This window comes from Carettochelys insculpta, chromosome 29, assembly GCF_033958435.1.
Source record: "Carettochelys insculpta isolate YL-2023 chromosome 29, ASM3395843v1, whole genome shotgun sequence".
NCBI lineage: Eukaryota > Metazoa > Chordata > Testudines > Carettochelyidae > Carettochelys > Carettochelys insculpta.
The window spans coordinates 2750413-2765160 of NC_134165.1; the positions used below are offsets into that span (position 1 = coordinate 2750413).

Here is a 14748-nt window from a genome sequence, read left to right on the forward strand (position 1 = left end):
GGTCTGCGGGGTGTTCTTGGGGGAGGAGCTGGTCCCTCATTCAGGGAGGGGCTGTTGGGGGGGCACTTTGACCGTGCAGCTGGGGGGCAGGTGCTTGCACTCGAGGCAGCTCCTTGGAGGGGCAGAGCAGAGCAGGGGGTTGGGAGGAGTCAGGGTTGCTCAGTGCGGGAGGTCTTGCTGGGTCTGGTCCCAGCTCCGAAAGCTGGGGGCCTCAAGCAGGGGCCCTCGGACTGCTGGTTTCTGTTGCTCCCCTCCCTGCACAGCTGATGTGGGGGCTGGGACCAGGCAGCCCTGCCCAGAGGGGTGCGCTGGCTCTGTCCACAGGGTGGGGGGCAGCGTAGTGACTGTTCACCAGCAGAGAACTGAGGGGAGTAGGGCCTGATTCTGTCACTCCTTCCTTGCAGAGCAGGTGCAGGGGGAGGGCTGCATGGCCCCGTGGTGCTCTCTCGTGTGGCCCTGGCATCAGTTGGAGCTGCTCTGGTTCTGCTCCCCAGCCCCTGTCCTGTGTCACAAGGTGGAGCCCCAGGCCACACCCTTCCTGCAGCTCCAGGGGGATTGCCACCTGGGCTGTGACCCCCACACGCTCCTGCCCAGTGGTACTGGGAGCTGCCAGCTCTGGCCGGGGTCTCTTTCAGAGGCCGGGCTGGGCTTGGGCCCTGGGATTCCTGCTCACACTTCCTGGCCGGCTATCGCTGGCTGGCGGCTGAGGCGCTGGAGCCCAGTGTGGGATGGGAGTTCAGCCCTGGCTGTAAGGATGCTCAGACAGCACCAGGATCCCCCTGCAATCGCTGGGAGCTGCTACCAGGCAGATGGGGAGCAAGCCAAGGGCCTGTACCTCGCAGCAAGGGCGAGGGGAGCAGTGAGCTGGCAGGACGTGGCTTGGATCCAGCCCTGTGTCAGTTGCCCCTCTGTCGTGGCAGTGCCCTGGAGGGCACTGGTGGCTGGTATTAAACTCCGTGGCAGGGAGCTGGGGCAGCCTGGGCACTGGGGGGCGGGGGCGGGACTGGGCACCTCCCTTGTTTACCTTGTTCTCAGGTCCCCTGCCAGCTGCCGGAGGCCCAGCCTGGCCCTGCCCTGCCCTGAAGGAAGGGGGTTGCGCCAGCCTTGTCTTGGGGCTGCAGGGGCTGGTGATTAACTGGGGGCCGGGGGGGGGGGGGGGGGCGCTTGGGAAGCAACGTCAACAGTGGGAGGCAGGATTCCTGGGTCCTGACCTTGGCAATGGGAGGAGAATGAGGGCTAATGGTTAGAGCGGGGGGCGGGATGGGACACTCCAGATTTCTATCCCTGCTTCTGGGAGCAGAGGGGAGCACGGCCTAGTAGTTAGACCAGCACAGCGGGAGCCCGGGCTCCTGGGTTCTCTGCCGCGGGAGGGCAGCAGCCAGACTCACTCCTGCTGGGCCTGGGCTGGCAGCGCCCCCTGTGCCCAGGCAGGGCTGAGTGCAAGGTGGTTATGGAACACGTGGGCCCTGTGTCCCTGGGGGGGGGGGGGGTTATGTAACTCCTCTGCCCCACTGAGGGCCTCATTAGCGCTGACCCCTAAGCCCCGCGGGGCTCCAGACGGCCCAGCAGGGCTGTGGGCACTAGCCCCAGTCTTAAAGGGCCAGCGCCCTGCTCTGTGGGTATTCCCTTAGTGCATGAAGTGGCAGGAGGAGTCTGCCCAGTGCGGCTGCTGGGGGAGGAGAGTGGGGTGTAGTGGTTCGAGTGGGGGAGGCCTGGAAGCCTCAACTCCCTTCCCACCAGCCAAACAGGAACTGGGAGGAGCGCCCCAGAGCTCCTGACACCAGCCTCCAGCCCACTGGCCCAGCAGGGCTCGGGCGAGGGGCTGAGGTGTTGCTCTGGGGTGCCGGGTGGCTGAGCTCACCTGGCTCTAGTCGGTTGTCCCCAGAGGGCAGCGCTGACCCGGGAGGGGGAGAGGTGGGTGCTTAGCCAGGTATGTGGTAGGCTGGCGCCACAGCCACAGCCCCTGCCCCCAGCCATTGCCTTGCTCATTAGGACGGCAATCGTGGCACCTCTTAGCACTGCCCCAGGGCTCACCCCCTTGGGGCACACCTGGCCAGGGGCCGGGCCTCGCATTTCTCCTCCCAAAGCTGGAGAGAGAACCCAGGAGTCCTAGCTGCCAGCCTGCCTGCTCTAACCACTAGCCCCCACTCCTCTCCCAGAGCTGAGGAGAGAGCCCTGCTGTCCTACCTGCCAGCCCCCCAGCTCCAACCACTGGTGCTTACTCCCCTCCCAGAGCTGGGGCAAGAACCCAGCAGGTTTGACTGCCCTGTATTTCTGGAGAGGACATTGCAAAACTCCAGAGAACGTGCTGGGTGCTTGGTAGGCTCCTGGCTGGAGCAATGGCATCATCTGAGCTGTTTGCCCCTGGGCTTTGCCTGCAGGCTTCAACCCTTGGAGGTGTTGACTCGTCAAACAGGGCTAGTGAAGAAGCCGCTGGGGTGGAGGGGGAACTGGGAGCAGAAACCGAGCCCTGCGCTCTCCAGCTGCTCCCACCGTGCCTGGCTGCTGAAGTCGGGGTGCCTGGGCTCTCTTGCCAGCTGGCTGTAGTGGGAAGGGGCTGGGGGATGGGAAAAGAAGAAGGAGGCCAGCCCCCTACTCTAACACCCTAGACCCTTCTCAGGGCAGGACCTGCGTCCCAGCCCCTCCTTACTCCCCACGCTAGCCCCCCCCCCCCCCGAGTCAGGAAGAGAACGCAGGAGTCCTGGCTCTCGGCACCACCACTCTCCAATCACTAGGCCGCACTGCCCCCTTATCTTCAACCCTCCCCCTGGGTTCTTCAGCTCCCTCTGGCACCAGCGGCAGGTCAGCCCCTGTGAGCTCCCTGGGCAGGCAGAGCCAGTTCCAAGCCTACCACCCCTCCAGTGGTGGGCAGGGAAACGCCCTCCCTCCCCTTTAATCCCCACCTCCCCTGCCATGCAATCAAAGGCTCGGAGAGGGTGGAGGTCAGAGGGGTGGGCACCAAGGTATTTAAACAGCAGCCTGGGGCGGCGGAGCATCTTTACGCTGCAGCAGTGGTGCCTGGGCTCCCCCAGGAAAACAGCGGGGGGTCGATTTGCTGCTTGGCTGCCATCCGTCTAATTCCGCCTCTACCAGCGTCTCAGTGCAGAGACCCAGCAGATCCCAGCAAGGTCAGTCCAGAGCTGCCCACAAACTGGCTCCCCTGTGGTGGTGGGAATGGGGGGGTGGGCTGAGCAGACCGTGTGGACTTTGGGGGGGGGACCCTGGATTGGGATCTGCACAGACCTCCCCCTCCCACTTTCCCCCATCCTACGGACCTGGCCCTGGGGCTGAGCTGCTGTCAAGATTGGAGCCTTGAGTGCAGTCTAAGAAGTCCCAACCCTGCCAATGTTTATTCAGTGTATTACAGTTGCATCCAGGCTCCCCAGTATTTAGTGTATTATGGTAGCGCCCCACTTGTGATCCCATTGTGCTAGGTGCTGTACTACTCCCGGGGAATTTAGGTCCATACCTTCACTCCGTTCCCCCAGCAGCCACAAACCCGCAGGTCAGGCACCTGCTATGACTCACGGTGGCGGCTGCAAAATCACGTTATTAAACACCCGTGGCCAGGGGGGCGAGAACTTCCCACCACATGACTCTGGCAGCTGAAGCTTTCAGGCCAAACAGACCCAAGAGCAGCAGTGTGGTGGAAACACAGCGTCCAGCAGCTGAGCCCAGGGAAGCGGGGGTGTGGGTAGCCCCCTCCCGACAACCTGGTGCTGCCCGGCCCAGTAGCTCAGGGCCTCTGAGAGGCGCCAGGCCTGGTGGACAGAGAGAGCAGGAGTCTGTCCTCCCAGACCCACCTCGGTGTCAAAGGTGACCTGCCACTGCCTGTAGAAGCAGCTCGCAGCGATTATTGGAGTATCGTCAGGGGTCCGGCGCTGCCGTCTGGGACCCACTGAACTGCCGGAGTTGCCCCACAGCTGGCAGCGTACTGGGGGGGCTGTGCTTTAGTGCTGGTTTCGAATGGCTCTCGGGCCAGGAGAGCCCGGCCTGCAGCATCTGTTGGCTGGGCTCAGTCTTGGCTGTTGCGCTGCCTGGGAGTAGAGGGGGCGGTAACAGTGACTGGGAAGTTACTGTGGAAGAATTTAGTTGGCTGAAGCTTTAAAATGTTACCCCTTGAAACCCTTCCTCCAGCTGGGTGCACTTTGTAACCTTCCTTTTATAGGCAAGGGGTTAATCTGGGAGCCGGGATGCCTGGGTTCTAGTCCCTGCTTTGGAAGGGAGTGGCGTGTAGGGGTTAGAGCTGGGAGCCAGGACACCTGGGTTCTAGTCCCTGCTTTGGAAGGGAGTGGCGTGTAGGGGTTAGAGCTGGGAGCCAGGACACCTGGGTTCAGTTCCCAGCTCTGGCAGGAGGAATGGGATTGAGTAGGAGGCTAGGAGCTGGGACTAGAACCCAGGAATCCTGGCTCCCAGCTGCCCCCCTCACTCGTAACCCACTTTGCACCCCACCCCGGCCTCCTGGAATGGGGAGTAGAGTCCAGGCATCCCGGCTGTGAAGATCAGAGCAGGAGGGCGGCTGAACTCAACTGGGAAAAGCAGGAACGTTTGAAAAACCTCCTCTTCGCCCTAAGCAATAACTGCAGCTGCCTTGTAGCCACCTCGCCGCTGGGCTGGGCTGGGCTGGGCTGGCACAAGAAGGTTTGGCTGGGACCACAGAGCTGCCGTCCTGCCTGTGCTCGCTCGTGTCGTTTGCCCTCCATCCTGTGGTCCAGGGGATTAGATTACAAGCTGAGTCACAAGCTGGACGGGCTCAGCTCAGGGAACCGACCCCCTTTCCAAGGAGCTTCCCCCGGCGGAGGGGCTGCTGAGATCCCACCAGATTCCCTCAGCTCCCTCTGGCCTCTGCCGATTCCTTTCTGCCCCTCTCAGTCGCTTGTCCGGCGCCCTCGGCCCTGTGCTGACCCAAACCCTCCCAGAGCAGCACTGGCTGTTAGTGGCCAACTTGGCTAAACATAGGGCCCGGCCTTAAAACCTCCCCCTGGCCTGGCTCCGAGGAACCTTCTGGGCTCCTTGCGAGCAGGAGGAGTGGGGTGGCGTCTTGCCAGCTGCTCTGCCAGCAGAACTGCAGCCAAGGGGCTTTCAACCCTTGGGGGGTGGAGTAGGCCAGGGAAATTCGTAACGAATGGGGCCTGGCTGGAGAGTCGGGTCATGAGAAGGGTTCCTTCCCTTTCTCCCTAACTTGGGGCAAACAGGTGGTGGGAGGGGCTCTTACTGGGAAACTTCCGAGGTAGCAAATCCGGGGTGGGAGGCAGCGTCTCGCTCGCTGCCAATTGGCTAGCGCTCAGCGAGGTCACAAAAACCGAGCAGTCCTGTGGCACCCGAAGGCCTACCCCGGTCTGTAGTCGGTGATGAGCCTTTGGGGGAAACAACGCTGGCCAGTGGGTTATGGGAAAGCTGAGAGCATTGGGCACACCAGGGACAATGCCCTGTCCCCCATCCTGCGAGATCCCTGGGGATCACCCTCTGCCCCCTCTCAGGGATGCCCTGGACCACCCCCCCCATGCGTGGGGCTCTGTGCCCCTCCCCCCCGACTCCAGCGGCAGTGGGCTCCCCCTTTATGGGGTCCACATTCTGCCCCCCCATGGTTCTGCGCATCCCCTTGTTACCTCCTCCTTTGGGTAACCATAGCAGCCAGGAACCCCAGGAGCACCCTGTGCCAGGCCTGGTACAGAAGGCCCCCGCATGGTCTGTGCCAGTGAGCCGCAGCCAGTGCGCGGTGGGGTTATGCCTGGCATGCACATGCCAAAGTCCAGGTTTCCCCTCCCAAGGCAAGGACAAGGGGTGTCCCTCTTGGGCCTGCCCCAGTGCACAGGGCGGCCCGAAAGCCTTTCAATGCCCTATCTCCTCCTGTCTGTGTCTCTGCAGGGCCCCATCCCACCATGACAGTCACCTACACAGCTCGCGTGGCCAACGCCCGCTTCGGGGGCTTCTACAAGCTGCTGCTGCTCTGGCGGGGCAGCATCTACAAGCTTCTGTACAAGGAGTTCCTGGTCTTCTCCATTGCCTACCTGGGGCTCAGCCTAACCTACCGGTGAGGGGCGGGGTGGGGAGGGCCCGTTGCACGCACAAGGCCCTGTGCACAGCTGTGAGTGAGTGTGCACCTTGCACAAGTGCTTGTGGCTCTTTGCACGTGAGCAGGGGGAGTGCCCCCAAGCTCCTCGCCCCTTTGTGTGCCTGGGCTCTTGTAGAGGGAGGGGTTATACAGAGCTTCGCACATCTGCGCAGATGCCCCATCCCTGTGCACAGTCGGTGTGAAAAACTCACGCGCCAGGGCACCAACCTTCTGCACTTTTCTCTCCCTCCCGCTCCCGGCCTGATCCCCACCGGCAGCTTCGTCCTGACCGAGGATCAGAAACGCCACTTTGAGAAACTGGTTATTTACTGCGACAACTACGCAAACCTCATCCCCGTCTCCTTTGTGCTGGGTAAGAGCCTGGCCCCGCCCCCCCTGCCTGCGCAGCCCCCTGCCCCCACCTCCTCCCTGCTGGGTAAGAGCCTAGACCTCCCCCCCCCACTGCCTGCCCAGCCCCCTGCCGCCGTCGCCTCCGTGCTGGGTAGGAGCCTGGGATCCCACCCACGCACCCGGCCGGTCCCCTGCCCCTGTCTCCTCCATGCCCGGTAAGGGCCTGGGACGCCCTCAGCTCCTCATTCGTGCTGTGTAGGGGGGCTGTCGCGCTCCTGATCTGAGAGGTGCCCTGTAGTACCTGCCTGCCCCAGCCCCAGCCCCAGCCCCCTCGCCCTCTCCCAGGGTGTCCGGGCCGCACTGGCGCCCTCAGCCCGGGGCTGGCTGCACCATGAGGGGGTGATTGGGGGCCTCGCTGTCCCACCAGGGTGAGGGAGAGCGACTCCTGCTGGGGAAGTGGCCGGGGGGAGCCCGTCCCCGCCCTACGGCTCAGGCTGGGTTTGGAGCCGGCAGGGCTGGGGTCCAGGACTCCGCTCAGCCCCTGACTCCTGCCTCTGCCCCGGGCCCGCAGGCTTCTACGTCACGCTGGTGGTGAACCGCTGGTGGAGCCAGTACACCTGCATGCCCATGCCCGACCGCCTGATGTGCGCCATCTCCGGCAACGTGCACGGCGGGGACGAGCGGGGCCGGCTCTACCGGCGCACCCTGATGCGCTACTGCGGCCTGGCGGCGGTGCTCATCCTGCGCTCGGTCAGCACCGCCGTCTTCAAGCGCTTCCCCACCATCGACCACGTGGTGGAGGCAGGTATGTGTCACGGGGCCCGCCAGGGGGCGCTGGGCGGCGGGGAGCAGGATGGGGGCCCGCCAGGGGGTTTGGGGCTGCAGAGAGGGGGTGTGGGCCCGCCAGGGGGCGCTGGGTGGCGGGGAGCAGGATGGGGGCCCGCCAGGGGGTTTGGGGCTGCAGGGGGGGAGGGGTGGGCCTGGCAGGGGGCGCAGGGTGCAGGATGGGGACCCGGCAGGGGGTATGGGGCTGCAGGGAGGGGGGTGGGGTGGGCCTGGCAGGGGGCGCTGGATGGGGGCCCGGCAGGGGGTTTGGGGCTGCACAGAGCAGGGTGGGAGCTCAGCAGGGGGCGCTCTCCCCTGCGGGTCTGGGCTGCAATCTGCTGGGACCCAACCCTAGGGCATTTGTGGCCGGTCAGTTCGGCTGTCGCTGTGCGTTGGCACCAGGATTCGAACCTTGGCCAGGGCCGGGAATTCCTTTCCACCTCCCTAATTCCCTCCTGCCGCTCTGGGTTTCGGCTTCCCGCATGATGAAAGCCTTGGCATGGCTGGGCAGCCAATCGACAGCCCCCACCCACGCCAGAGGTGGCGGCAACTCTGGGCCAGGCTGGGGGTCCCTGGGTGAGCAGCCCCAGGGCAAGGGGGCTGTTGAAGGGGGTGGAGCCCAGACTGGGGGGAGATGAAAGGGGCATCTCTTGCCCCCCTGCACTGAGCCTGGGGCGGTTTGTGTTCTTGGGGACCTGGTTGCCCGTGTGTCTCTCCTGTGCCCCCCATGCCCAGACCATGCAGAGTCCGGGGGCCTGGCCCTGCGTCTGGGTCCGTGGGCCGCAGAGGCGGCAGGTTCAGTGCCCATCCGGGCTCGGGCGGCTGGGTGACTCTGCTCTCCCGCAGGCTTCATGACCCGGGAGGAGCGCAAGAAATACGAGAACCTCAGCTCGTCCTACAACAAGTACTGGATTCCCTGCGTCTGGTTCACCAACCTGGTGGCCCAGGCGCGCAAGGAGGGGCGGGTCCGGGACAACTGCGCCCTCAAGCTGCTGATGGAGGTGGGCGGGAAGGGGAGCCTGGCTGGCTATGCCTGGGGTCTGCACCCAGCTCTGGGCAGGGAGGCTCCAGATGCCTGGGTTCTGGGCCTGGCCCTGGGTGGGTGGGAGCCCTGGATGTCTGGGTTCTACCTCTTGCCCAGCCGGGTTTGAATCCAGTCTCCGGGGGTGACTGGCAAACCCAGGTCCCTGTCTGCTGGGAGATGAGTTTGCTGGGTCTCTGCTCAGTGCCCAGCTGGCTGTGTCCCATCAGTGCTCAGTGGGGGTGGTGGGGGAGGCAGACTGAGTCCTCCAGCATGAGAAGTGACCCCAGTGGGAAAGACATGTTGGGTCTCTGTGCTGAGCAGGGGATATCTCCTGGGGACGCCCTGAGCCTGTCTCGGGGGGGGGGGCTGTCAAACTGCCCCCCCAGCTCTGAAACTGCCCCCCCCAGGGATCTGCCCCCTGGCTCTGAAACTGACCCCCCCCCCCAGGAGCTGAATCACTTCCGTGGGAACTGCAGCATGTTGTTCCACTACGACTGGATCAGCGTCCCCCTGGTCTACACGCAGGTGAGCGCCGCCCGGCAGAGCCCCAGTGCAGGGGGTCCAGGCCCCACACGACACAGGGCCAGGGGCATCTGGATGCTGGGGTTCCAGGAGGGGGGGGTGGGGGGAGCCCAGACACTGGCGTTCCCGGGGGGTGGGGGTGGGGAGCCCGGATGCCGGGGTTCACGGGGGAGAGTGGGGGGAGCCCAGATGCTGGGGTTCCAGGAGGGGGGTGAGGCAGGGGGAGCCCAGACACCGGGGGGAGCCCGGACGCAGGGGTTCCGGGGGGAGGGAGTTCCAGGGGGGATGAGGCGGGGGGAGCCTGGAAGCCGGGGTTCCGGGAGAGGGGGGTGGGACGGGGGGAGCGTGGACACCAGGGTTCCGGGGGGGGTGAGGTGGGGGGAGCCCGGACGCAGGGGTTCCGCGGGGGGGGTGAGGTGGGGGGGAGCCCGGCTGCCGGGGTTCCAGGAGGGGGGTGAGGCAGGGGTCCAGGCCTGGGCTGCCCTGACTCTCCCTCTCACAGGTGGTGACCATCGCCGTGTACAGCTTCTTCATGGCCTGTCTGATCGGGCGTCAGTTCCTGGACCCCGCCCAGGGCTACCAGGGCCACGACTTGGACCTGTGTGTGCCGATTTTCACGCTGCTGCAGTTCTTCTTCTACGTGGGCTGGCTCAAGGTGTGCGCTCAGGGGAGGGGCACTGGGCCAAGTCCTGGGGCCCAGGAGGGGCAGAGCTGGGGGAGGACTGGGGCAGATCTGGCAGGGGGCCAGGGGCACCATGGGCAGCTGGGGGGGCAGGAGGCTCCTGGCAGGGGGCGGGGGCTGGGGGCCAGACCCCCCCGCTGAGCCGTGCTGCCCACAGGTGGCCGAACAGCTGATCAACCCCTTCGGGGAGGACGACGACGACTTTGAAACCAACCTGCTGATCGACCGCAACTTCCAGGTACCCGCGGCCCCGCCGGCCCCTGTGACCGACTGGTCCTGACAGACCCCCAGCCGGTGCCAGGGGCAGCCCCCCACCACTGGGTTCTGACCTGGCTCCTGGTCTCCAGGCAGTCTGTGGTAGAGCAAGGCTAGAACCCAGGAGTCCTGATTCTGCCCAGCCCCCGCTCTCCCTCCACCACTGCCCCTTTCCACAGCAGGGCAAGAACCCAGGGGTCCTGCCCCTCTCCACCATCCAGCTCTCCCCACTAGCTCCCACTGCCCTCCCCGAGCAGGGCTAGAACCCAAGGGTCCTGCCCCCTCCCGGCTCCAGGTCTCTATGCTGGCAGTGGACGAGATGTACGACAACCTGCCGCTGCTGGAGAAGGACCGGTACTGGGACGCCTCCAACCCCCGTGCGCCCTACACGGCCGCCACCGTCTTCCTGCTGCACCACCCCTCCTTCCAGGGCTCCACCTTCGACATGACGTAAGCTGGGGGTCTGCTGGGTCTGCCGCCGCCCTGAGGGTTCTGGGGTGGGGGGCCCTGGGGGCCCAGGGCTGGCTGTGGGACCCTGAGGGGGATCGGACTGGTAAGGATGCAGCCTCTTCCTGGAACCTGCATGTTGCTGAGCTTTCCACCCAGAGGTGGCTGCATCTCAGGGCCGGGGGAGGGACCCATGTATAATAAGCAGCCGTGCCCCAGCCCAGCGGTGGCTGCATCTCAGTGCTGGAGGAGGGACCCATGTATAATAAGCAGCCGTGCCCCAGCCCAGAGGTGGCTGCATCTCAGGGCCGGGGGAGGGACCCATGTATAATAAGCAGCCGTGCCCCAGCCCAGAGGTGGCTGCATCTCAGGGCCGGGGGAGGGACCCATGTATAATAAGCAGCCGTGCCCCAGCCCAGTGGTGGCTGCATCTCAGGGCCGGGGGAGGGACCCATGTATAATAAGCAGCCGTGCCCCAGCCCAGAGGTGGCTGCATCTCAGGGCCGGGGGAGGGACCCATGTATAATAAGCAGCCGTGCCCCAGCCCAGCGGTGGCTGCATCTCAGTGCTGGGGGAGGGACCCATGTATAATAAGCAGCCGTGCCCCAGCCCAGCGGTGGCTGCATCTCAGTGCTGGGGGAGGGACCCATGTATAATAAGCAGCCGTGCCCCAGCCCAGCGGTGGCTGCATCTCAGGGCCGGGGGAGGGACCCATGTATAAGCAGCAGCCGTGCCCCAGCCCAGCGGTGGCTGCTTTACAATCACTGGGCTCTGGGTTGCAGGCTGCCCAAGGAGGATATGCAGTTCCAGGCCCTGGAGGAGATCGACGAGGGGCTGGAGCCGAGCCGTCCCCTCCCCCTGCACCTCCTGAACCGGCTGCTGGCCACGGGGCCCTCCCCGGGCGGGTTTGGCCGGCGCCTCTCCCTGCTGCGCCGCAAGAACAGCTGCGTCTCCGAGGCCTCCGCCTCCTACAGCTGCCTGTGCCCGGACACGCAGAGCCCGGCCTGTGGCTGCGAACCACCCGCCCACCGCCTGCCCCTCGCCGCCGCGCTCGAGCAGTGGGGCTGGGCAGGGGGTGAGGAGGCTGGGCCTCGAGCCCCCAGCAGCCAGGAGGAGGCCTTGCCGGAGGAGCCTGACCTTGCCCGGCAGCGCCAGGCCTCCTTGCTTCACCCCAACAGCGCCGCCTCTGTGGCCAGCGGCTTCCCAGTGGCGCAGGACGTGGGACCCCTGGTGGACACATCCTGCCTGAGTGGACCCCCTGGCCCTGGCTACCGGCCCTGGCTGCAGAACCCCATCGAGGAGGAGAGCTCAGCGTGAGCCAGGCCAGGGGCTGCTGTGCAGGGACCCAACAATGCCCCCCAGGCGGGGCAAGGAGGGCAACGCCCCTGGCCCCAGGGGGCCCTGGAGCCAGGGTCCGAACCCCAGAGGAGACCACAGAGCCCTGGCTCTGGGGCTGCCAGAGGAACTGTTACTGGGGGTGGGGGCTAATCCCAGGCCTGTGCATGCCGGCAGCCCCCACCTGCTGGCCTCTGGTGACACAGCGTCCCCTGCTGGCTGCCCCCTGCTGTAGCTCTTGCCCCCTGCGGCCCTGGCCCCGTCTTCCAGCAGCTTGGCATCCGCTACTCCCCCGAGCTGCTGCCACCTGCCCCGTGTGCCAGCCAGGACTCGACATTTGGCGGGGGGGGGCCCACTGAGATATGGTGGCTCCCCCTCCACCAGCTAGAGAAACACAGCTCCTCCCTTTGCTTGCACGGCCCTGCTCCTGTCGCTTTCCCAAGAATACTATTTTATGGCGCTGCCCAGGCCTGCGCTGGGGCTGGTCGCTGGGCTGCCATGGGCTGGGAGCAGCCTGTGCCTCAGTTTCCCTGTCTCACTGGACCCAACCTTACTCAGCTCTCCTGGGAAGGGCTGGTCTGACAGCCAGAAACTCAGCTGCTGAGCACAGATAACATGCCCAGCTGGGGCAGGGTGGGAGTAGCAGAACCTGTTGATCCAGGGTTTTTCCTTCCAGGCTTAGTGCCTCTCGCTCCTTTGGTGGCGGGGGGAGGGTAATTAGCCTGGGCTAGGACAGCTAGGCCTGTGTTCCTGCTGGAGCCAGACCAAGGCCTCACTAAGGTGGGTCCTGCCCCTGGAGGCAGATGAGGGGAAGGTCATGTGCATTAACTCCAGCTCTGCCTGGCGCACTCCAGGGCTCAGGGTGTGGCAGCTGGGAGCTGGTATTGGCCCGGAGGGCAGTGCAGCTGGAGGGGCCCCTGGCTGGGGCTGGGGCGGGTTCAGAGCCTGTGCCTCCTTTCAACAGTTTTACCTTCTGAGTTGCAGCTCGGTGCTGGAGGAGAGACATGGGTGTAATAAGCAGCCGTGTGCCAGCCCAGAAGTGGCTGCATCTCAGCACCAGACAAGGGCCCTGCATAGACCAAGCAGCAACTCCCACAGGTAATGCTGGAAATGCTTCACCCTGGGCCCCAGGAGAGCTGGTCTCACTGGCCATGGGGGGTGGCAGCCAGCAGGAGGGGAACATGGAGACAGCAGCCCCAGCATCATCAGGGAAGAGTGAGGAAATGACAGGTGGGGGATCCCTCAAGCCTGGATCTGCACTCATTAAGCAAGTGCCCACCCCAACAGGGGGAACTGCTTCTCTGGTGTAAAGCCCCCAGGAGGTTTTACTGCCACCCACCAGCAGTGCGGTGTAACAGACAGCCCCAGCCTGCCGCTCAAGCCCCCATTCAGTCGCTCTAGGCCTGCTGGAGTGCTGCTTGGCTGGGGCACCCTTTGGGCCTCAGTTTTCCCACCTGCTGACTGGGGCTAACTGTACCCACCTTATCAGAACACCTTATAGACTAACAGAAAAGTTTTGAACATGAGCTTTCGTGAGCACAGACTCACTTCACCAGGTGCTGGTCTTGGAAATCTGCAGGGCCAGATATAAATAATGAGGGCCCTGCAGATTTCCAAGACCAGCACCTGATGAAGTGAGTCTGTGCTCACGAAAGCTCATGTTCAAAACTTTTCTATTAGTCTGTAAGGTGCCACAGGACCCTTCGTTGCTGTTACAGATCCAGACTAACACGGCTCCCCCTCCGATACTTATCAGAACAGGGAGTTCTGCGAGGACCATGGGAGATTCTTGTAGCACAGGGCAGGTGCAGTCCTGGGGTGGAGCCCGGGGCTCCATGGGGCAATGCCTCGGGGGGTTGGGGGTGGGGAGAGGTGAGCAGTCCTGGGGAAGAAGGGGTACGTATTCCCTGGGGACTGTACTGACTGGCCTGGGCTGAACCCCTCCAGCCTGTGGCCCCTCGGGCTGGTGCAGCAGAGGGAGTTCAGCTCCCTGTCCCCTTCTGAGCCGGGCTGAGGAAACAGCAGCCCAGGGCGAGGGCAGAGCCCACGGGAGACAAGCTGGGGGCGCTGAGCTCAGCCGCCAACTCCAGCCGGGCAGAGGAAGGTGCCGCAGCTGCCGAGGGACAGAGCCCCCCCCGTCCTCTTACTGGGCCACGCCCCCGGGACCCTTCACCATGGCTGGGCTTCCTTCGCCCCGCACCCACCCTCTATTAAATAGATTACGGTAGGACGATAGGCTGCTGAGTTCTACCGTAGTACACCTAACGCTCTCCAGACCTGCTCCAAAAGCCTTACCATAATACACCTAACAAATACACAGCTCCAGCCAATTAGGCATGCCACACCCCTACCGTAATACACCTAATAATGTATCAAAACGAAAAGCAGTCAAGTAGCACTTTAAAGACTAGCAAAATAATTTATTAGGTGATGAGCTTTTATGGGACAGACCCACTTTTTCAGACCACAGCCAGACCAGAACAGACTCAATATGGCTGGTCTGGCTCTGGTCTGGAGAAGTGGGTCTGTCCCACGAAAACTCACCTAATAAATTATTTTGCTAGTCTTTAAAGTGCTACGTGACTGCTTTTTGTTTTGATAGTGTATAGACTAGCGCGGCTCCCTCTTACTAATAATGCATGATGCTGAGCGTGACGGACTCCTGCCCCTGCTTTATGATAATTGGTGGGTGACTATAAATCTGCATATCTGGGAGATGCTTTGGACAAAATAGCTCCGTAAGTTACCAGTGCCAATGGCAGGAGCTGTGGGACCCAAGTACACGAGGTTAGAAACACAGCAGCTCAGGCTGCTGGTAGTTTTAAATGCACTAACAAAGGCCCTGGCTGGCCTGGGCAAGTCACTTAACAGCAGGTAAACAGCCTCGGTTGTCCTCGGTGGCCAGCTGAAGGTTGATGCTAGGACATGTGACCATAACCCTTGGTATTGAAACCCATGGCAATCCAGCAGGAGGGGGTGTCTGTAGAACAGAGGGTTGTTGTTCCCTGAAGAGCTTTATGGGAGCAGTAGGAAGGTACCAACTGTTTGTCTCAGCTGGTTTGGAATCTGCCTGCCACACCCTCAGAAGAAGCCAAGAACTTGAAAAGGCTGTTGACCCAAGTCAGGGTAAGAGAACAGCGCTGCTGGGACAGTTTTACCTGACCTGAGAACAGTTCTTCAGGGTAAGACTCACTGTGAATCATGGGGGCAGGGGAGAGCGAGCCACCTGGGTTCCTTTATTTCAGTAACTTA

General features: G+C 63.6%; 1 protein-coding gene across 1 annotated transcript; it reads left to right on the top strand.

Moving 5' to 3' along the window:
* The first annotated feature begins 5727 nt into the window (after positions 1-5727).
* BEST2 (bestrophin 2) lies at positions 5728-12463 on the top strand. Its single transcript, XM_074979789.1, has 9 exons — positions 5728-6034; positions 6334-6428; positions 6978-7211; positions 8078-8232; positions 8703-8780; positions 9280-9432; positions 9617-9697; positions 10010-10164; positions 10944-12463. Exons 1-9 carry the CDS (start codon positions 5883-5885, stop codon positions 11476-11478), a joined length of 1638 nt encoding a protein of 545 aa, XP_074835890.1. The 5' UTR covers positions 5728-5882; the 3' UTR covers positions 11479-12463.
* Positions 12464-14748: the final 2285 nt, after the last annotated feature.

Bases quoted from the DNA above. Each gene is read 5' to 3' on its own strand.
- BEST2 (XM_074979789.1), top strand. From the start codon at position 5,883: ATGACAGTCACCTACACAGCTCGCGTGGCCAACGCCCGCTTCGGGGGC. The intron at 7,212-8,077 runs GTATGTGTCACG...GCTCTCCCGCAG, and splicing joins CGACCACGTGGTGGAGGCAG to GCTTCATGACCCGGGAGGAG. The intron at 9,698-10,009 runs GTACCCGCGGCC...TCCCGGCTCCAG, and splicing joins TGATCGACCGCAACTTCCAG to GTCTCTATGCTGGCAGTGGA.